General features: G+C 40.0%; 2 protein-coding genes across 5 annotated transcripts; one reads left to right on the top strand and one right to left on the bottom strand.

Moving 5' to 3' along the window:
• The first annotated feature begins 36 nt into the window (after positions 1-36).
• LOC111575275 (solute carrier family 2, facilitated glucose transporter member 11-like) lies at positions 37-7,725 on the top strand. Its single transcript, XM_023280309.3, has 12 exons — positions 37-148; positions 1,256-1,354; positions 2,082-2,242; positions 3,058-3,182; positions 3,263-3,392; positions 3,729-3,877; positions 5,631-5,818; positions 5,923-6,033; positions 6,357-6,458; positions 6,531-6,606; positions 6,694-6,821; positions 6,912-7,725. Exons 1-12 carry the CDS (start codon positions 128-130, stop codon positions 7,104-7,106), a joined length of 1,485 nt encoding a protein of 494 aa, XP_023136077.1. The 5' UTR covers positions 37-127; the 3' UTR covers positions 7,107-7,725.
• Positions 7,726-8,107: 382 nt separating this feature from the next.
• Positions 8,108-21,692, bottom strand: patz1 (POZ/BTB and AT hook containing zinc finger 1). Of its 4 annotated transcripts, XM_035952855.2 has the most exons (6): positions 20,060-21,692; positions 17,730-17,793; positions 17,438-17,609; positions 16,042-16,200; positions 12,584-12,796; positions 8,108-12,159 (listed from the first exon to the last, which is right to left on the bottom strand). In XM_035952855.2, exons 1-6 carry the CDS (start codon positions 21,304-21,306, stop codon positions 11,681-11,683), a joined length of 2,334 nt encoding a protein of 777 aa, XP_035808748.1. In that variant the 5' UTR covers positions 21,307-21,692; the 3' UTR covers positions 8,108-11,680. The 4 variants fall into 4 exon arrangements, with proteins under 4 accessions (XP_035808748.1, XP_054866398.1, XP_023136092.1 ...); XM_055010423.1 differs by lacking the exon at positions 16,042-16,200 and having other exon boundaries at positions 20,060-21,691; XM_023280324.3 differs by lacking the exon at positions 12,584-12,796 and having other exon boundaries at positions 20,060-21,689.
• Between the last annotated feature and the right edge of the window lie 883 nt (positions 21,693-22,575).

Genomic DNA, 22,575 nt, shown 5'->3' with positions numbered 1-22,575 from the left:
ACGATCTCGCTCTAACAGCATAAATGGACAACTAAAATCTATTGATGTGTAACTTTGGGTGTGATCCGTCATATATGCTGCTCCTCCACTCTTTGTGCAGCCAGGATCTCAGCAGCTGGTGCGAAATATGGAGCAGACATCAAAAAGGGTAAGTGGACCTTGTTGAATTGTAGCTTTATTATTCTGTGTTTACAGCTCATTGCTAAATTAGACGCATCATATCATGAAATTTTCCCAATTAAAACACAACACACAAACTGTAGGTCAAGGCAACTTTTTTATTATGTTTCTCAAATGCACTTTTAATGATGAGAGCATCAAAAAGTAAAACTCACTCACTCGATTTGCATTTGCTCAGAGGTCGATGTCTAAAAACACTGACCCATAAAAGCTAAACTGTGAGTAGGTCCAATTTATTTTTCTTTATTTTACTTACATTGAGTAAAATAGCAACAGCACAATTTAAAGGTGTCGCTATATTTAGCAGCCCTGCATTCAAAATTAAACTATAGTAAAAGTTCAAAGGTTTTACTGGCAAAATGTAATTGAAATATCAAAAGCACCTATTGGGCAAACATACATATGTGCATGCAAGTTGCTCAGTTGTGCAACAACATGAAAAGCAATAATTGTTTTGTAGGATTTTAGGTTTTTCTTGCAGGATGATTCCTGAGTTTGTTTTGCTTACTAGTGCTGCACATGAACACCACAGCAGATAACACATAATGGAAAATAGCAACCCTTGATTTTTAACACTGCGTCAAACAGTCTAAGTAACTGTTTGATAAATGTAGCAAATTATTGGCTGTCTGAACTGTGGTGGATACAATAGCATGAATGAGAAAAACTCAAATTAATACCTCAAAACTGTACTTAAAGCTTTTATATAAGACTTCTGTAATGACTTCTGATGTCCAGGCATGTACCTAAAAACCAGCTTATGAGGTTTAAAAATATTCATCTGTACAATAAAGCAGCTTAAAGTTTAACAGTTGTTATACTTTAGAAAATTTATAAGACTTGTGTGTCTGTATTTATCGCAAGAAACTGCAGCTGTTTGGGTTATTAAACATCTTTAACAGCGTTGAAGAGGAAGAAACTGAAAATGACGTCGCACTGAGCATAGAAAAGGTTAACACAAGTGGATTTACACCTGTTGTTTATCATCATTGAAGTGCACCGTTCAATGAATCTGCACATACAATCTAATTATTGTAGCAAAGACTGAGGCTGCATAAATGATGTCTACTGTCAGCTGCAGTACTGGAGGCTCTACCTGCTGACGCTGGTGTTGGGAATTGGAGGCTCATTTCAATATGGAATCCAAGTTTCTCTCATCGCTTCTCCAGCAGTGGTAAGATCTCACTCAGAATCAGTATCTTTGTGTCAGACTGCTTCAAAGTGTGCAGTATTAAATGATCTATCTGCAGGGAAGGTCTCAAAATCTTCACAAGGTTTATCTTTCATGAAGTTTTTTAAAAAAGACGTCTTTCTTCAGAGTTTTATTTTGACATCACTTCATAGTTACTTAATTGATTCTTGTTGTATTTAGTATAATGTGCAGTGAAGAACTTCTGAAGGCCATACGTGTCTGCATCTCGCTCTGTAATGTTAAAGCTGAAGCTTGTTTGAGAAAAAAAAGGAAAATTTTGAAGAGTCAGAAACAAAAACAGCAAATGACAATAAATGTGTCAGAATAAGGACAATAAGGACAAAACTTTTATTAAGCACATTTCATACAAAGAGGAAACATCAAAGTGCTTTTCATGAATACTCAAAAAAAGAAGAGAATAAATGTTTCACATTCAAGTAGAAGGCCACAAGTCAAACAGAATTTCAATTTATGACGCTGAATATCACAATTGACAGAAGCTTTAGACACTACAGCAAACTGCTTCTCTATTATTCGACCTTTGTAACTGAAGGGAAAAACAGCATGAAAATAAAGGCAAAAAGTCAATATGAAAATCAAAAGTATAGACTGATAATACGAGCTTTAGTGGTTTATAGTTATTTTGACTGGATTTGACATCAGGTTTGGCCACTTTAGATGTCTCTTATTGTCTCTGACTCTCCTGCAGCACGTTCAAAGTTTTGTGAACCACACATGGATGTTGAGGTACGGAGCTCCGCTGGATGATTCTACCAACCAGCTCATCTGGTCGTTCATCGTGGCCGTGTTAAGTCTGGGAGCCTGGGCCGGAGCCATCCATAGTGGCAGCCTTCCAGTCCGTTATGGCCGGTAAGAAAGACACACACCCACCAGTATTTTGTTGCTTATTAACAGCAAACACTCAACAATAACTTGCTGACTTCTTTGATTATCAAAACCTGATGATCGTGTGTTATAGAGACAAAATATCAATGAAAACAATCAGAAATACATTTTATTGTTCACCTGATGATGCTCATTTGCACCTCTGTACATAATCAAGGGACTTTTTTCTTAAATGTTCAGATCAGTCACAATATTAAAACCACTGACAGGTTTCAACGACAGTGAAATTCACTTAAGCCAGACAGATAGAGATTTTCAAATCCAATGGACTTTACTGCTTTCAGCAAACTACTGTTTCAATACTTCTCCCACAATCAATAGAAATATTCTTTGCCACAAATTTGCATGATTCAGAATTGTTTCTTTAGGGTACATGCAAATTAAACTTTCTCTGGTTTGTCAAACACAAACGTATTCATCAGTCTGGTTTGTTATTTGTTGGCTTTAGAAGTATCGGAAACCAGAAAAGCAATTAGATTTTTAATTTGAATAAAAAAACAAACAAAAATTTAGCAGATTTAAATGAGTTCCAGCCTGTAGATAACATGTATGGTTTGTCAAAAAGCATTTAAGGAACTTCGTGGGAATAATGAAGACTGGAAGTAGCAAACCAAGCTTTGTCAAACTATTCTTTTAATGAAAGATGTCTTCACAGTTTACAAGTGTAACTCACTATGCAAACATTCATGAGAGATGCTCATAAACTGATATGTGGTCAGAAAACAAGCTTCCCTGGACTTAATTTAATCAAACCTTTGTGGTTTCTTCTCATCCTGCAGGAAAAAAGCTCTTCTGATTAACAATGTTGTGGCGATCGTCGCTGCCTTGCTCATGGTCTTCAGCCGCATGGCCAGGTCTTTTGAGATGATCTTGTTGGGCAGATTTCTCTACGGATACAATGTTGGTATGTTAGGATGATGTGTAGTGTTTGTGTTTTTCTTCAGTGTTTTTTCTCTTCTTTCTTCATCTTGTGTCTGTCCGCAGGTCTCGGCCTCAGTGTTCACCTCATGTACCTCGGGGAAAGTTCTCCAAAGAAACTCAGAGGTTTCATGACCCTCACAAGCTCAATCTTCATTGGTTTTGGGAAAGTCATGGGTCAGATAATTGGCATCAAGTAAGAACTAAAACTTTAAAGCACATGTTCACTAATATCTAAACCAGAGAAATGGCATTAGTGAAGACAAACCAAGTAGAAAAACTCCCTTACTGAGGCCAGATTACATTTGTGGCTGCAAATATTGTTCTGGCATGTGTCCAGTTAGTTGTTTCCTTCCATAATTAAACTCTTTTTCCTTCCCCAAATCAGATACAACAATTTGTAGAGCTTGTCTTCCCAATTAGTAAATAGCACAACCTGATCCAGCCAGTGCAGTATTTTTTGTTTTTTCATTGTCAGCGTTTTCCTTGTTCAGTCTTTTTCTAACCTGTCTTTGTTTTGTGCTCTGTGCAGAGAGATCATGGGCACAGAAGAGATGTGGCCATATCTCTTAGCCGTTAGTGGGATTCCTGCCATCCTGCAGTTTGTGTTGCTGCTATTCTTCCCTGAGGCCCCTCGATACCTTTATATAGATAAAGGAGACACTGAAGGCAGCCAAAAAGGTGAGTCGCAGCAGCAGACTCACAATCTGAGTATATACATCAGTCAACCACAATAGTAAAAAACCTTTGATTTTGGCATCCATGTTGATGAGACTTAGACACCCAAGTAAACATCCCAGAACAAACACACTTCCTCATGCAGATGGTAATCCCAAATGTCACTGGCCGACCCCCACAGGAAAATACACCCCACCACATCACAAAAACATCAAATGATCAGGAACATCTTGAGGAACATGACAATCGCCCAAGATGCTGGTTTGACCTCCAAACTTCCTAGACCCCATTCTGATCAACCATCAGCAGGATGCAGTGGAACAAGTCTGATTCATAGAGGTGCCACTGCACAACCCAGAGTACCCAAAGGATCCACTTCCAACGTCCTGGTGCCAGCACAATATTAGGCAGGTGCTCACAATGTTATGCCTGATCAGTGTAAATAATGTATTATGACCGTCTTAACAAGGTAAAGATGCTCCCTTCCAGTCGTACATAAAGTTTGTTGGACCAACAGATTTAAAAACTCATTTGTTCCTGCTCCCACAGTATTTTTAAACAGCACCCTGTGATTTCATATTGTTTTATTTATTTTAATCTATTTTATTTTTATTTAATTTTATCATTATATTTCATTTGTCTATAATTGATGAGGATTTTGTTATTTTACATTTATTACTCCGCCAAGGAACACGGTGGAGGTTATGTGATGATCGGCTAGTTTGTCTGTCTGTCTGTTAGCAACATTACTCAAAAACAGATTAACGGGTTTGAATAAAATTTTCAGGGAAGGTCAGAAATGTCACAAGGACCAATTTACTAGATTTTGGCAGTGATGCAGCTTATAGTCTAGATCCATGGATTTGTGAAAGATTTCTGTATCAATGCGAGATAGCAGCACGGCGTCACTGTAACCATGACAACAAGTGAACACTACGTCAGCTGCCTGCTGATGATCACATGAATGCAATCCTACTACAAATCCAACGCTGCAGACTTATGCAGACGCTCAGGACTTATCCATCGGAAATCATACAAGGAACAATTGATTAAATTGTGGGAGTGTTTCTGAGTCCCATCAGTTCGCACTGCCTGCTACATATTTAGGTCAGACCTAACAACACGTGTAACACACGCCTGTGCTCAACGCAAGATCATTTCGTTTGTGGGTACATCTATAGTAAATGGTCACATTCTATGTTGTGTCATTTGTAATCATCAATAACTAATAAACAAATGCGGCATTTACGCACAAAAAAATGTATTTCTGGCAATGACATATGGGGGAATGAACAGCTTTGGTGGAGTACTGCTCTCTGAGTGCTTTTCTAGTTTTATTGTATTTTTTTGGTCATATTTTTGGTCTACTGTGTGGTTTTAGAGTGTGGTGATTAAGTGGTGTACAACTGACTGCAAGACAAATTGCCCTAGACAAAAAATATTACCTTGAACATTAAAAACCAGATTTTCACAAGAGGTCTTTCAGTAAGTTTTTGAATGCATCACTCTTACATCTATTGTATATTGAGTGAAGTGTTAATAATTTCACGAAAGTAATGGGCCTGAAAACTTCTTCCCCCACTGAATTTGGACCATATATCTTATATAGAGGCTGGCTGCTTTCCATTATTTTCACTTCTACAATTTTCGCTCTGGTCAAGCAGGTTTGCAGACCTCTGTATTAAACCTTAATTTTTCAATTCTTGTTATCATCATATGTTTGTACTTCATGCGTGTGCCTACATGTGTTTAACAGCTTTACAGTGGCTGTGGCAGGAGGACAACCTGAAGCTGGAGCTGGATGACATGCAGAAAGAGAGACAGAGCACACAGGGAGAGAAGGCCAAGACCGTAAAGGATGTTCTCACCTCTCGCTGTGTCAGATGGCAGCTGCTGACTCTGGCCATCCCCTGCGCTGGTGTTCAGTTCTGTGGCATCAATGCTGTACGTTTGTTTGATGACTATGGAGTGAGAGCTGTTTTACAAAACATATTCTGGTTCCCTTTTATCCTGTGTGATGGCCTCTTATCTGTCATCCTCCTGTTCAGCTGTACTTCTACGCCTTTGACATCTTCCGTGAGTCGGGAGTGCCAGAGGACCAGATGCATTACTTGGCCATTGGTATTGGAGCCACAGAGCTCATCACCATCACACTGTGTGTAAGTGTCTGTAAAAGGAAGCACAAATTGGACTATTGGTTTTGTAAGCCAATGACGTCGGAAGGATGGAGTACAGAATGCACATAGAGTCACAGAGCTCAGTTTATGGACCTTTCCTATGCTTTAAGTTTGTCACATGTGGAAAAATAAGAAAAGTGACATGAACAGCAGCTTGTATTAGGAAATCTTCAATTATTCCAGGTTCAGTGGAAGCAGCCTTTGCATGAGTCTAAAATCCTTTGACATTCAGCAGAGATAAAGAGCTAAATGTGCAGCGTCTAACTGGCATGATTCGTAATCTCTGCATCACTGCTGTGTCTCAGTCATTCCTGATAGATCGTGCCGGCAGAAAGAAGCTTATGGGCTATGGCTATCTCCTGATGGGTGTCACCATGTGTGTTCTTACTGTCATGCTGTCCATCAAGGTAAACACAGCCCACACACTTCTCCTCGCTGTCATGCAGAAGATTAATACGAATGTTTCTCTTTCTATACAGGATCTGAATTCATGGATCCCATACGTGAACATCGGCCTGATCTTTTGTGTCATTTGCATTTATGGACTTGGACCTTGTGAGTGAAAAAAGTTTGCCGCTTATACATGTAATTGGATAAAGCTTATTGTGTCAGTGGCTTCTTGATGTTAAAATTTTCTTCTAGCTGGAGTGTCCATGGCCCTCCCTGCTGACCTCTTCCTACAAGCCTGGCGTCCTTCTGCTTTTGTGATCAGTGGAACCATCAACTGGCTCGGCATGTTCCTTGTGGGCATGTTGTTTGGCTACGTAGTGGTAAGACACCCACTGTGCATGCATATCTTTATATCTGTATTTATGTCACCCAGCTGTTTAATACAATCTGTTTTTGATGTACCCACACAGGAGGGACTCGGACAGTTCTGCTTCCTGATTTTTGTGGCTTATTCCATCTTCAGTAGCGCATTTATGCTATATTTTGTCCCAGAGACCAAAGGAAAGACGATGGTGGAGATCATGGAGGACTTCAACAAGCTGAATTACAAGAACAGGGCAGCTGATGTTGAAAAGACTGATGTTGCTCTTGCCACTAAACTTTAATTATTTTTTAGTTTTTTAGTTTTACATCAGTCGTTGTTTTTCGCCCCATAAACCACATCTTTCAGGGAACAGTTTTTCCATTTTTGTGTGTTATTTATTACTTTGAGCATAACCTTGAAATCAGGTCATATGCAAAAAGTGCTCACATTGATTATTGATCAGTGAAAAGTTTTACAACAGCCCCATTTATCTGTTTTTTTTACTCAGATTCAAGGAGCTCAAGTCCAGTGAAAACTCTTAAATGGTACAAAGGTTTGAGGTAAACTGCCCCACGCAAAATATGTCACCAAAGATGTAAAAATAATGTAATTTCACACAAAACAGGCCTTCTTAGGGATTAATAAAATGGTTAACTTCCATCGTTTCTGCAGCAATGGAAGTAAATTAAACTTTGAAAGTCAATCATGCAAACAGAGGAAGACAGACTGGTTTGTCAGGAGTTCATCCTACAGCAAGAATATGACCCAAACACGGAAAAAATAAACATACAGTGGCTTCAAATGATTTAAGATTAACTGATTTTATGAATTTATTTGGGAAGAATTGGACAATTTTTTATTTCTTGCCAAATTTGGAGATTTAAAAAAATAAAAATAAAACTTTTAAGGGAAAGTTTTAAGGAATTTTCTTCTTGATGATTTTGCAAATTTTTATACATTTGGGGAATTTTTTGCTGAATTTTTGGATTTTTTTTCAGACAAGGGAACAGTATTTTTTGGTGCCGTAAATGAGGACAAGAGGAGGGTTAAAACAGTGCCTTCATCCACAGGGCAGGAGGGATCACTGCATGGTTTGTTGAAAAATTGAATGAATCATTATTTGAAATCACCAAATGAGGGACTAACTTTTGGATAAATTTCCAGTAAATTGGAGAATTCATGAAACATCTCACCAAGACACATTACAGTGTTCTTTCTTTTAATTTGTCACCCAGCTGATATATAAACAAGCACATGGGCTTACTGTTTCAGTATCTACCAGCAATGATTACAAGACAAAAGTTAGGAGATTTTCAGTTGCAATTTATTTGGTGCTCATCTCTGTACCAAGAAGAGAGACGAGACTCAATAACAGAGTACAAAAACAAATATCTATAGAAAAGTAAGCTTATATTGAAATATGTCCAAAGACGTTATAACAAAACATGTAGCTCACATGTTTTAAGAGCAATCTTGTTGAGTACGATGATAAAATACCAAGTTAACATATTGTACATTTTGTGTTTTTATACAAAAGTGTCAATGCAAGTCACTCTGTACAATTCTTAACCTTTAGAAAAGAGGACCTTTTTTAATCCACTGCTGTGCACAATCAGTATTTGGAAGGCACTTTGCAACAGACCAAAAGCAGAAAGCAAAACCATTTAGGCATAAAGAATCGTCACAAAATTATCTTTTTCGTTTGAGTACCAACACAAGTGAAACATCTCAGTGGAAAAGAAGGAAAAAAACATAAAAAAAATAAAACAAAGGTTCATTATTTTCTTACAGCATCTTCCACTTGTTTTTAAATCATAATTAGAACAACGCAACCCTTATTACCTTTTAAGGAGTAAATACTAGTGCAGAGTGGATCAAAAAAGGAAAGAGACTTGGTCAGAGATGTGAGCCGTGCAGCTGGCAGTGTGAGCGCTACCAGAGCAGAGTGATAGTACAGTGAGCAGTGAAACGCTTACTGCCACCAACCAGTGATCGACATTCAGTCCGCAGCTCGCTCGCATGCCAGAACATGCATTTTACACTTCAAATGGCCATAACTTAACATCCCTCCACATAACAAGACAAGAAAAAAAATCTTTATATGTACAGGACCACCACTGACAAACACTGATCATATTGGTTGGTTCATATATATTTATATATATTTATAGTGTGTATATGGAAGGTATATACACTTGTTACAATCACAATATAACCATAAATAATATAGGAATGTACTGAATTCAACAGACTAAATTACTCACAAATAATAATTAAAACAGAAAGCAGGAAACACAGATCAAACACGGAAACAGACCCACAAATATACTCTGTTTTTACAGAGCCGTCACCACACACACACCGCCAGCCACTTCGCTCGTGGACTGAGCCTGATTTGCATCATGATACATGTTTTACAACATAAAAAAACCCCCACCAATCTATGACAAGTATGTCCATGTGCGAGTTCTATGACAGGTCCATATGACACCAAGTAATCACATCCTGGCTGCTTTGTAACTGTACTATGACATGTTGTAGATCTCTTGTCACAAATGGAACTGGAAGGCGATCGCCCGTCACTCCTGTGATTGTACGTATTCTCTGTTTCAGTATGTACAAGACCAAGACAGACTAGAGCATGACATGATTGAGAGAAGTCTTTATGTTTGGATTTTCATAACTGAAACAATAAATAGTACTGAAATTAGTCGAACCTGCAACTATTTTGACAATCAATTAATCATTTCGGTTATTTTTTTTAAGCAAAACATGTAAAACGTTGTTGGATTTCACCTTCTCAGCTGCAAACTTATTCCATTTTGCAATGTGTTAGCATACTGAATATCTTTGGGATTTGGACTGTTGGCCAGGCAAATAAAGCAAACTAAAAGACATCACTGTGGGCGCTGAGAATCTGTGAATGTCATGATTAACATTTTTTTAAGAAAACTGATTAATTTATCATGAAAATAACAGGCATTCATTATTGAGTTAAAAAAAATTGGTTAGTTGCAGCTCAAAACAGAAATAAACTTTACTTGCAAAGATCAATTTAGTGCAGAAGAATCCATTATGATGAAAATCTTTTTTTTGACCTGTTGATCTTCTTGCTTACCAGTTTAATCAATGAAGGGAGAAACTTCAAGACGAGAAACCAATTAAGGATAACAATCTATTTTCTTAAAAAAAGAGTTCAGGTGACCTACAGCAAAGTAAAAATGTGAATGTGAGGCTCCCGTTGCATAAATCTAAGGGAACTGTTCAGTTAAATTTGGTTTTAACACAGGAATGTCTTGTATTTAACACATACATGCACTGTAGGACAGCCAGACAGGCAGCTTGCTCCTTAACAGAGCGCCCAAACACACACAACACAAACAACTCTGAGAGGAGGAGGAAAAACTGCAAGTGATAAAGGTGAAGAAACGACAGAGAATTAAAGAAATCTTAATTTCTTGACTGTGTAAGACGTTTTGTCGGCCCAGAGGCTGGTGGATCAGGGTGTGAATCCCACTTCTAACCCTCAAGCTGTCTGTTGCACAACGCACACGTAACAAACACACATCTCCATTAAACATAATTTAGAGTGAAAATTAAGCAGAGTGAGCAAATCACAAGATTTTTGTTTGACAATTTAAAAAAAACTGTACACACAACCGAGGGCATGAATAAGTTAATAAAATATAATCTACATTTCTCAAAATATATACTGAAATATATACCTGACCTTGGTCCCTATTTCATGTACACAACTGATTTAACACCTAACAAAACCAGACTTGGAAACACTGTCCTTGTTGTGGGGAAAAGAAGCTCATTCCTGACAAGCTCAAGGCATGTTTCAAGACAGATTTTACATCCAAATTCATCCAAACTTGTTGGAAAAAAAATCCCATTTAATTTCAAAAACATCCCTGTACATAGCATAAGTCATAATAATAAATTGCATACTTTGTCTCTGCAATTATTCTTAGAAAAATTTATTTTACAAGTAATCAAATAAAGTCAAAAGATCAAGGGCTTTTTAAACTTTTTAAAAAGTGCTTCTTCACTATAATCCTGCAAACAGTGACTTCATAAGGTCCTTGACAAGTACCAGTGCTACTAAGAGGTCAGAAAACTGACACTTTCTTGGTGAAGCCAAAGGAAATTGCTTCTACAAAATTTGTCATAAAATGTGCCGTGAGCCTCTTAGGAATGTTTCTTCTTCAGCAATTAACAGATTCAAAGAAAATCGACTATCAAAACTGAGGCCAATTTCAATCCCTGTCCTTAAGAAAAGAAAATCCACCTTGGAAAAGCAAAGAATGAAATAAATACAAGAATTTAGCCCTCTTTGTTACTCTGAGGTAAAGACATCTGTTTATAGCCTTGAGAGGAATGAGGAATATGAAGCATTAAAAATCACTGTAATGGCCAAGGGTCGATTTACCAAGTACAGCAGAGCAGTTAAAGTGGGCGAGAAGACAACAATTACTCGTTTTAAGGACACATAATTCATCTCATGTCAAGAAACATTTGTGCAGCTGAGGAAAGACAAAGTCACCGCTAAAAGAAATACAACTTCAACAGATCAAGATCACTTAAAGGAAATAAAACCTTCATGTTGTTTCTTTGTTTAAAAAAAGAAAAAAGAAAAAGAAAAGATTAACACCAAACGCACACTTTTCATACTTTGAAAAAGTAGAAAAAGTAGGAATTATATGGCAGTCTTTGACAAAAATATTGAATACACATTAAGCAACGTGACAAACAAAAAAGTAGTCTTGAGGCAAAGTTATTCCCAAATACAGAGCGTCTTCTGTGGGCAACCCGGCTTTGTCCTAAGAACAAGAGGCTTTGCTGCAACTAACAAAGCCTCTAGCAAAAAAGTCACTTCCCTCCAAAGTCGATTCCACTTTGACCCGCCTCAGCATCCACCAGTGAAGAAGCAAAAGCAGACTGGACTATCTGAAAGCCAAAGGACTCGAGCAGAGACATGTTTTGTTGAGGGGAGAAGGGCGAGGTCAGGGAAGGGGGCATCTCACTTAAGCCCGACCCAGATAACCCCTGGGCCTTCTGAGCTTTGTGAACTCTGTGCTGGTGCTTGTTGAGGTAGGACTTGGTGCGGAAGGCTTGACCACAGATCCCGCAGTTAAACTTCTTCTCAGGGTCCGTCTTGGCTTTAGATCCATCCGGAGACACCAACGCCCCTGCAGAGGCTCCGTTGCAGGCTACAGATGGCATCTCAAGCTCCGGTCCGTCAGGTTTGTGTGGAGATTTAAGCTCATCACCGTTGGACAATTCCCCGAATGAAGGATCCGATTCTTCTGATTCCAGATGTGGACATTTCCCAGCGTTTTCCTGCCCATCTGAGGTAGACATGGCGTGGATAGGTTGAGGGGAGTGAGGCAGAAAGAGAAAAAAAGGCGAAAATGGGAGACAAGAGAGGCATGAATTAGGTAAAATAGATTAGAAAACAGACTTTGTCAAATACAGCTTTAATCCAGTAGCTGGCAGGTACCTGGAAAAACATCAAATTTAAACTTCAAGTGTTAGGTGAGAAGGCATGAAGCACAAGTCGAATAATTTACGACAACTGGTTTAAGACATCGATAACTAAATACAGTTTAAAAGACACGGTTCCCTCAAAAATGTGGCTACAGCATTTAAATATACAATCATCTAGCTCAGTCCATTGGCCCAGAGTCCACTGAGAATTCTGCTGTGCCCATCCAACCAGTAGGCCATGCTTGCACCATGCCCCCACCCACCCTCCAACTGGACTGTACTGACCTGCGACAGGCCCATGGGCGGGGAAGCCAGGCACCCCACCAGAGCGACACTCCCAGAAATACGGGGCCCCACCTGGCTTCCCCATGAGCAGCTCAGGCTGCAAGCAGAGGGTTGAATGGCCAGGCTGGGGAAGAACTGGGTGTCCAGAGAGCCCATGAAAGCGACCCTCTGCCTCAGACGAGGTGAGAAGCAGCTGGCGACTGGCGCACAGGTCTACACAACACCCAGCCAGGGAGAAAGGAAGGGGGAGGGACAGACATAACAGGCCGGCGGAAACGATATGGACAGAATTACCTTCATTTCATCACTGGTATTTCAAATGCTGTTTGTAAACACAGTATACTAGACAGGGACAGTAGTACAAATGAGCCCATGCTGAGTGAGTCGCATCACTAAAGCGGTCAGTGATGAATGAATTAAAATTCCTTTTCTGTGCCTTTTTCAGCAAATAGTAAACCCCTGAAATGAAGTAACTTAAAATGTAAACACTTACTGAAATAAATAATTAAAATAGCTTGTGACAAACACTTTAGATGTGAATCACCCACTCGCTAGTAAGACACTTTAATCAGATAAAGTAAATAAGTTGTGTGCCATTTGAGATAGTAGACCTTTTAAATTTGCGAAGCACAGTTGCACTTAAATACATTAAAACTGACCACACTGAACATTAAGGTAGCAGAGCAGGATGCTGCTTTAGCACATGCAGGCTAACTGAAACAGCTTAATGTTATAGGTCACATCTGTGCACCTTGGTGTAACATGCCAGAATATCCCTGTGAGAAAAACCCACACTGTGTACAACAAAGTACACTGATAACATACATGAACTGTTTGTCTCACAAGCGTCATAACATTAAATAAAGACTACAGCAAAAACAGCAGTAAATATAGTGACAGTACACATTTCTGTCCATGTTCATGTCCAAGGGTACATCATATTTTCAGCAAATTACACTCATATGTCTGATGAGTTTAGCTTTAATGACACCAGTTAACCAAATGATTGCTACATCATTATGGTTCTAGACTCACACAAAGTAGAGTTAATTCAAATTTTAGCACTCAAACATGCTCATTCTCCCTGTGTGACCATTATTAATTTTACAGAAGAACATGCTTCAGACTTTCTCAGCAGCACTTTGTTTGCTGGTGACAGTCAGCCATGAACAAATTCAAACTGCTCCCCGTTTTGTAACAAGAAGTACGTTAAGTTAGCAACACACTTTAGCAGAAAAGAGTTGAAGGAATCACCAAACCAACTAAGTCCACTAAAGGCCAATTCAAGGTTTCTGCACCTCATTGTGCAGAGCGATGTGGACACGCATGCAACTCTATTCAGACTACATCAAGTATACATCAGTCTGATATGCAGACAGTTGCACTGCCAATCACTACTATCAAACACAGAAAAACACATGGGGCGTCTGTGGATGTTTCCAAACGGTTGGTTGTGACTTTACATTTTTTACAAAACAAAGCAGATAGTTAAAGATTTGGCCGTAGCACTGCGTCAGTTGGATTATTCCTGAGGTGTGCCGAGTGCAGTGGGCAGAAAAAACACCAGATTTCTGAAGAATTAAGGACTTCCCACACATGCAGTGGGATGCTTGCAGTGTTACAATCCACGCTGTCACAAATTTAGCATTGCAAGCAGACAACGCCGTCTGCAACCCAGCAGATTTGGGTGGATATTTTCATTACACATACCTTTACAGACACAGAGATTTGAAAAGCATGAACTGGCCTTAAGACTCTTTTAGCAAACAAAATGACAAACTTGCTAAAAGTCTAACATAAACAAGCAGATAAATAGGGAAAGGTCTAACTAACGACGAATCATTTGACATTACTGAGCAACTGCAGACCCAATATGAGAAGCAATATCAATCATTCTAGCAGACAAAATGGCTCTAAAGTCGATTTTGACATTTTATTCTCCTGGTTATACCTTTAAAGGAACACCACTTCCTTCAATAAGTTTGTCAAACCTCAACTTGTCAAAGCAGCAAGTTTTTCTATCTTGAAAATGCAATGCTTTGTTTTTAACAGCACTCTAGTCGCGTTTTCATGGAGTGTAATATGAACGTATTTTCAGCAATAAAAGTTAATAAAAAGGTCCCATTTTACAGCTGTACGTAGTTTACAAATGTCAAATAAAGCTACATAATGACCTCCCATGGTTCCCTTTAGTTTTCCTGCTTACTTTGCAGCTGATCCACTACAGTAAGACTTTCAGGAAAAAAAATACTTAAGTAAACAGTTGACATTATATGCCAACAACTCAAAAGCAACAATAAGTCATCTTGCCACAATTCATCTCTTTGTTAAAATGCTACTGGAAAAAAGCTAATCAAATGGTTTTATCCCTATTTATTAATGTAATCCATGATTTGGATACCCTACCTCACTTATGATCTGTTACAAATAGAAATCAATGGAGAAAAGCAGTTTCTTCAACATTACTTCAACCAGTGGTTGTTGTGGCTTACAGTTCACTGTGCAATGTCTCTATGCTACTGTCTCTCCTACAGAAAAGACACAACTACAAAAATTTCAATGAATCCAGGACAAATGGAGCACACATTAGGACAATCATGCAACACTGTGCATAGCTGAATAACTGTTGATGAACCAGCCAAGCAGATACTGTTAACCATACGACCATGGCCATGCTGGACAGACACACACATACGAACAAAAGCAAAAGTGACTCAGCACTCCAAATTCTCATCCAGTCATGAGTAAACCTGTCAGCTACTAAATTGAGACAACTGGTAAATCTTTAACACTGCATGTGGCAGGAGGAACTCAAAAGTTGTTCACATTATATGCAATTTTAAGCCAAATCAGGATTTAAGTATTTACTTTAAGCAACAATAAAGTGTTTTAGTAGCATAGATTCGCACAGCATCTGGTATCTTGACTACAACCAACTACATATAAAATCAGGATTTCTGCTGTAATTTCAGTCCAGTAGAATGTCCGCAAGTAAACTAATCGTTTTCCTTCTGATTTTCATTTGTTCTATAGTAATAAGAGCACTTTTCTGAGGTACAGCAGTTTCCTGCAGCCATTTCCTTCGCCCTGACCTTTGGCATGATTTGCTAAAACTGCTGTGACCACACTAGCTTCCCCAACACTCTTCAAGTAGCACTCCACTGAGTGAAACTGTCCAACCGCCCAGTCATGGGCTACATAAACTGTAGTTCACAATAAACATGTTGTGACAGTTAGAAAATAATTACAGAAAATGTCTTCTTAGTTCTTAGTGATGTGCAATACTTGGCAAATCAAGTGTTATAGTAAATGTCTGAGCAAAGAGCTTGGAAGCAGGAACAGATGTATGCTTGTGTTTAACCATACACAGAGATGCAGCAGCATGTTTCTCCAAAAAGCAGCAGAGCAAATGAAAGCCAGAAACATGAAAGTTTGGGATGGGGCGGGCGGCTGCTTGCCTTCCACTGAGCACTGGCGTCCCATGTGGTAAGGGGTGCCGTTGTGCATCTGCAGTTCCCCCCTTGGCTCAGGGAAGGTGTGCATTGTGGCAGAGGGGGGCAGTGGAGAGCCATGGTGTGTCTTTATATGCACCTTAAGGTAGGACGCAGTGGAGAAACCTGGGACCAGAAGAACAAAGAACAAGGCAGTTGCTTGACATACTCAAAGCCTTGGCAATGAGAGGGGCGTCCTGAAACGAAGAGGCTATTGGATGTTCATGATCCCATTCCATGATTGGTCTGACTTGAAAAACTGGATACTTATGGTGAAGAGATTTAAAGTTTGATTAATACCTATCACTTACAACTGTATCTCAAAACTGAACAGCAACATGAGGTCTAAGGCTCAACAATATCTATTGGACACCCTAGTTTAAATAAAGCTCAAATGAAGGACAAAGTAGAATTATTTAGTGAAACCAAGAGCTTGGCTTTGAGGTAACGTTGCTGTTGTCCACACAGCTGACTGTATTGCAGGATCATGTGATGCAAACTAGTCGAGAAATTTGTTCCCACATACCACAACCATCACATAAGGAATTGCTTATGTGATGGTTTGGAGGAAATTTGTCTTTCGAATGTTGAAGGACAAATTTCTTCTGAACATCACAATTAGTATTAAATTAATATAATTGTAATTGTCCATTAAGATTTCTAAAGTCTTGAAGATGAGTATCAGTGAATTACTTCATGTGCATGTGGAGAAAACGGCAAGCCAAACGGCCCAGTCAGGTGAGCCTCTAACACACATGATCGCCACAGATTTGTCCACACAAGGACTCTTGCGGCTGTTCAAAAGCCAGAAGAAGCTTGAAAACCTTTTCAGCCTGTAGCCAAGACTTCAAGTACAAGGTAATGCCCAATTTTCATTAGGCATATGCCACATTCAATACGAGCACTACTACTTGATTGAACAACAGTCCCTGGAATGAAAAAAATATTTGCACAAGTTCTCAATGCAAGTGGCAGAACAGTTGAATCAGTCTCCATTTTTGCTGCAACACAAGGTGATGCCATTTGGCAATGTGCTTTGTGGTGTAATTTTATATTTGTGTATTGACATTAATCTTTGCAATATTGAATTGGAGACATGATGGTAGATACCATTCCTGCTACATGCACTTGTACATATCTAACTGGCTGATACTCTGCATTGCCAGATGACATTGTTCAACTTCAGCCCACACTTCAGTGCAAATAAGTGAAACCTCGACAGAATGCGAGATGAAAATGCAAGTGTTTTGGGACACGTCACATTTGGCATTACATATCCTCTGAATGTTGGTCATGATATGTCACAGAGGCGTTTCAGAGGAGTCTGTGACTGTGTGACATGCTGACTTTTTTAAGGAATTACCTTTGTTGCAAATGCCACAGTAGTTATGAGTTCCTTCACTGTGTTTCTTGAGGTGGTCTGTCATGTAGGCAGCCCGCAGGAACTTGCCACAAACTTTGCAGGGGATTTTGTCCTCGTGGCATGCAAGGTGTGAGCGGAGGCGATCTCTTGTAGCAAAAGAGGCATTACAAATCTGAAACACAAAAATCAACATGTTAAAAATTCTCTAACATATCACGGTTTACAACAATCATTAGATGTGGGTTTTCATCATTATTTACTAAAGTCTACTGTATTAGATCCTTAAGGTTACCTGGCACTTGTGGGGTCTCTCTGTTGTGTGTACTTGTTTGATATGTCCATTCAGGTGGTCTGGTCTGGAAGGAAAAGCAGAAAAAATAAAGTTTGTGAAAGTCCATGTATGTGTGTGTCTTTTCTTGCATTCAGCATTCCTCATTAAACTGTATGGAAATCTGTATATTGTCACTGAAACCTTTGTTGTGCACGTCCCTAACAGTACTGTCTTGGTTACTGACTGAACCATACCAGCAATAAATAACAAAAGCATGTGCCGGTCCAGCGACTGTCTTGCCCTTTCTGCACAACTGAACATGTACAATAATTACCTTGAATATGACTGTAAACCTTGTTCAAATGTTATTTTGAAGGTGGAATTATGCAAAGGTACATCAACTGGCTACATTCTATTTGCATATACGTTGGGTCAATTTTTTTTGTTTTCCTTGCAACAAAAAGTCAATATCTATCTTTCAGCAGTTACTCTTCTACAAAAATATCTCTTCAAGTTACATTTACCCCAAAACCGATCACTGCTTTTCAGAGATGCCTTATGCATTAACCCATCACATGGTGAAGGAAACATAATACAATAAAATGTAATGAAAATCATACAGTAGCGGTAATTAAAAACATTTTTCCCTTAGAACAAAATAACTATAACATTTTGTTACGATCAGTATACCAGAGAATTAAAATTGTTACTGAAAGCTGATATTTTAAAATCTACTTTCAGTCACGAAGATCACAGGGCTACAACACAAGAATTTAGAGCTGAAAAAATAATTAAGCTGAATTCATTGTCATGCTTCAAGCAAAAAGGGCAAAATATTTATTGGCTGCAGCTTCTCAGTTGTGGAGAATTGTTTCTTTTCTTCGTCTGATGTGATATCAAACTGAATTCTAATACATTTTTGGATTATTTGAGAAGCAATCTGACTCATGACAACCTGTGTTCAACTACATTTAAAACACATTTTCTGACATGTCATAAACCAAATGATTAATCAAGGACATAATCAACAAATTATGGATGATTAAAACAACCATAAGTTGCAGCCCTACAAGCACTAAAGGTAATGTTGGTAGTACTGGCATGAATTTTGCAACAAAAATCATTACAAAGACTCCATTGCTACTAAAAACACCCAAGCATAGATGGTTTAAGGTGCTGTCCTCCCTCACTGTGCCAACTGGGAGAAGTGCTACAACCAAGCACTGATGAGCTGTGACACAAGTACAACAAAGGAGCCATTAAAAGCACTGGGAGCTCACAAAATGAAGTAAAATATGCCTTTTACACAGCAGACATTCTGACTTGTCCTAACAGAAAGTAACATGTGTGACTCATATAATTAATAATGACGAAGTTCTATTAAAGTGCTCCACTAAGTCATAACAGTGAGCTGGCATGCACAATATATGGACCTGAAAACTAAAAGGAGCTAAATAAAAACATGTCTTCTGTTAAATACACCAACTGTTAATGCAGCACAAACAGGTGAATGAGAACTGTTAAACCATAAAAAAGGTATTCAAGGTATTCAAGTGTTCAGCTACTGAATTCAAAAACACCCTTTTAGGAATTACTCTGTTTTTTCAAACTTAACTGCCTTGAAGAGACAGCACCACAAATTTGATGAGGGCTCCAGTGTGAACCTCAAAATGTATGAATTTAAAAAAAAAAAGGAAACAAAAAATGTGACAGCTTTTATTTATCATCTGTCTCATATTTTACCCTCCACAGCAGTAGGTGGAGGCAGTGAGTTAGAAACAGGGCCTGAGAACACTGAGCCTGTTTAACTGGTTTGTGTGGGTGAGAGCAAATTGCTCGGTGTAAGTAATTGTGTTCTTCAACTGGTTAAACTGAATGTGCCAGCTGGGTCACAGAAAGGGGCCTTTTTAAAAATGACTTAATATACTGAGACCCACTCCTGCCTAGAGGTGTGCTGTCTGTTCATAGTACCAATTTCCTTGTTTATGAAATAGATTCTTGAACCAAGCTGCTGGTAGTAAAGTGGCTAACTGAAATATCTCTGTGCATCTCCAAAGCTGTTTTAGTGTTTTTTGCCTTTAGCATGGATGAACTACATTGTTGTTTTTTTTCAACTCTGGCTTCATAGTTCTATGTATCTGAGCTGATACCTAGAGTTGCTATACTTCAGGTACTATATCATATGCAGATGCAGAGTTGCACTTACAATCAAAGTAAGAAACAACAACACAAATCTCTCTGTGTTTAGAAAGATAAGGAAATTTGAATATCACAGACATTAGGATCCACTCCGATCACTGTTTTTGTACAATTCCAAAGCATGCTGTCAGTAGGCACACAGTTGAACTCACCTTGAAAAACCTTTCCCACAGCTTTGGCACACATAGGGTTTGCCGACGGATCCGTCGTGGGACCTCACATGGTACGACATCCTGTCCTTGCGCTTGAACCGCAGCCCGCACACATGGCAGGCGTACGGCTTCTCCCCGGAGTGGGAGAGCTTGTGTCGGTTCAGGTGGTACACGTCGCGGAAAACTTTCCCGCAAATGTCACATCCGACGTGCCGCCTGGTCCTCTCTCGTTTGCGGCCGTTATCCACTGTCAGTCCCCCGTGTAGCTGCACGCCGTTCTCCAGCAGCCCCGGCTGGGACAGTAAAGACACGCCGCCCGGAGCTGACAGGCTGTCACCGGCCGTGTTGGCACCGCCGTGGGAGGCTCCGTGCTGTGCTTCGTGGTTCTTCAAGCGGGAAGCCTCCGTGAAAGCTTTACCGCAGGTCCCGCACGGAAACAGCCCGTTGTCTTTCTGGGTGCTGTGATTAAAGTGTACTGCCTCCATTAATCCACCGGGTTTCTTTGGTCTCCCCCTGTTCCTTTTTGACCCCGGAGAGCCAGCGTCGTGATTAAACGTGTTCCCCGCTATATCCGCGGACGGGGAGACAGACAGTCCTTCGACGGGCTCCAGCAGCGGCACCGATGACTCGCCGCCGTCCTCCAACATGACGGCGGCGGTGTCTTCACTGCCGTCCACATGCATCTGTGTATTGTTAGCAAAGCTCTGGCCGTTCACCAGCATCCCCGTTCCGTTCACCAGGTCCGGCTGAGCCACCGTGAAGCCCAGCTCCGTGGCCCCCGTGGCCTGGAACAGGCTGGCGTCTCCTCCCCGGGAGGTCGGGACGAGGATCTGCACATTAGACTGTTTGATAACCTCCTGACAGATTTCAATGACCGACCGCATCAGCAGAAACTTGGCAGCTGTCATCAACTCCGGGAAGCACTCCAACCGCACCACGATCCTGGAGGTGTAGGCGAAGTCCAAGATGTCTTTAAAAACTTTCGGGCTGATCGTGTGCATCTCCAACTCCTTGGCGTCGCCGTCGCCCTCCGACTGACGGCCGAACACCGTCTCGAAATACTCACTGCAGGCGGCCAACACGGCTTTGTGAGCGGGGAAGCTCTCCTCGCCGACGCGTAAGACCACATCGCAGAACCTGCCTCCATCTTTCCTCTGAACGTTGAGGTTGTGTAGCATCTCCGCACTGTGCTTGCTCACCTGGTAGGTGTACGAAGAAGTCCAAGACGGCTCCGCTACTTTCTCCATGCCGAATTCATCCAATTACAATGGTTGTTCGCGACAACGGCCGGAGAAATGGCAGATTTGGCGTGAGGTTTTCGACCGAGCGAAAGCAGCTAGCTACAAAATCCCAAACCAGCCGCCCCTCCCGTCGTTTTAGCATCTAACGTTAGACGTTAGCAATAGCAGCAGCAGCAGGGAAAAATGGCAGCCCCCCAGCTTCCTGTGAACTTTGACCCTGCTTTCTTCGGGGGTGGGGGTCGCGAGTGTTTGGTAAAAAATAAAATAAAAAATCTCAATGCTTTGTTACTGAATATGTAGTTTTATGTGACTGTTTGGTAGCAACTGCGGTGACTTACGGGAGCAGAGACCCGGCGCCGCGGGGGTCTTTCGTGTCTTTCTGGCTAAATGTGAACACGCAGGTCTCTTCCTGCCTGGTGTGTCTGTAAAAGCAACCCCTCCCCCAACAAACCCGAATAAAACCTCCTCCTCCTCTGTGCAGCGCAGCCTATGAGCCCGTTCAAAACACATGTACAGCACGATACTGTAAAAGTCACCTCAGGTAAGGGCTTCCTTCACTACAACACTACAAAAAAAAAATAAAATAAAACGCCAAACAAAATATAACTGCTGTATCAAACGAGAGCAGATGTTGATGAAAGCATCAGTTTACATGACCAAAGGAAGTAATTGAACGGCTCTTTAGTGTGGATAATAGATTTATAGTGGATCTTGAGAAGAACTGAGAATGGGGGGAAAATATACAAGTTTTTATTCCATTATTTAATCCCATTTCAAATTTTGCCCACTCCAATATAAAAAGTGGAAAGAATATTATAAACTTCATTCATTCCACCATCACCTCCTGCCCTGGCTGTGAACATAGCAGTCAAATTAACATCTGCTGAACACTACAAACTTCACGAAAATAGGATCGATCCCTGTCAGTTTATTGATCAATACTGAAATGTTGTCAGCTCTATAAAATCAAAAAAAAAAAGAGACAGTTTTAAGCATATTCAACTACAGGGGTACTGTACATATGGTTCTTAAACCACTGACACAAAGATTTAAATTTCAAATAAAAGAAACTCAAATATATATATATATAATCTCTACATTGATTCCTTGCTAGAATATCTACAATAAATCAATACAGGAAGATATGTGCAGTCAAATAGCACCGCACATATTTTTCCTTCAATCATGCATTTAGTGACACTAGGACACAAGTGCATTATCCTTAGGTGGTTCTAATCTGGTCCTCGTATGTGTAAATCAGGTGGACAAAACATT

Source organism: Amphiprion ocellaris, chromosome 5, assembly GCF_022539595.1.
Source record: "Amphiprion ocellaris isolate individual 3 ecotype Okinawa chromosome 5, ASM2253959v1, whole genome shotgun sequence".
NCBI lineage: Eukaryota > Metazoa > Chordata > Actinopteri > Pomacentridae > Amphiprion > Amphiprion ocellaris.
The sequence above is the reverse complement of the archived record's forward strand: the minus strand, read 5'-3'. Positions and strand labels throughout refer to the sequence as shown.

Bases quoted from the DNA above. Each gene is read 5' to 3' on its own strand.
- LOC111575275 (XM_023280309.3), top strand. From the start codon at position 128: ATGGAGCAGACATCAAAAAGG. The intron at 6,459-6,530 runs GTAAACACAGCC...CTTTCTATACAG, and splicing joins CTGTCATGCTGTCCATCAAG to GATCTGAATTCATGGATCCC. The intron at 6,607-6,693 runs GTGAGTGAAAAA...ATTTTCTTCTAG, and splicing joins CATTTATGGACTTGGACCTT to CTGGAGTGTCCATGGCCCTC.
- patz1 (XM_035952855.2), bottom strand. From the start codon at position 21,306: ATGGAGAAAGTAGCGGAGCCGTCTTGGACTTCTTCGTACACCTACCAG. The intron at 16,201-17,437 runs GTAATTCCTTAA...TTCTGGTCCCAG, and splicing joins CTGTGGCATTTGCAACAAAG to GTTTCTCCACTGCGTCCTAC. The intron at 12,797-16,041 runs GCAAGCAGCCGC...GGTGTTGTGTAG, and splicing joins ACGCCAGTGCTCAGTGGAAG to ACCTGTGCGCCAGTCGCCAG.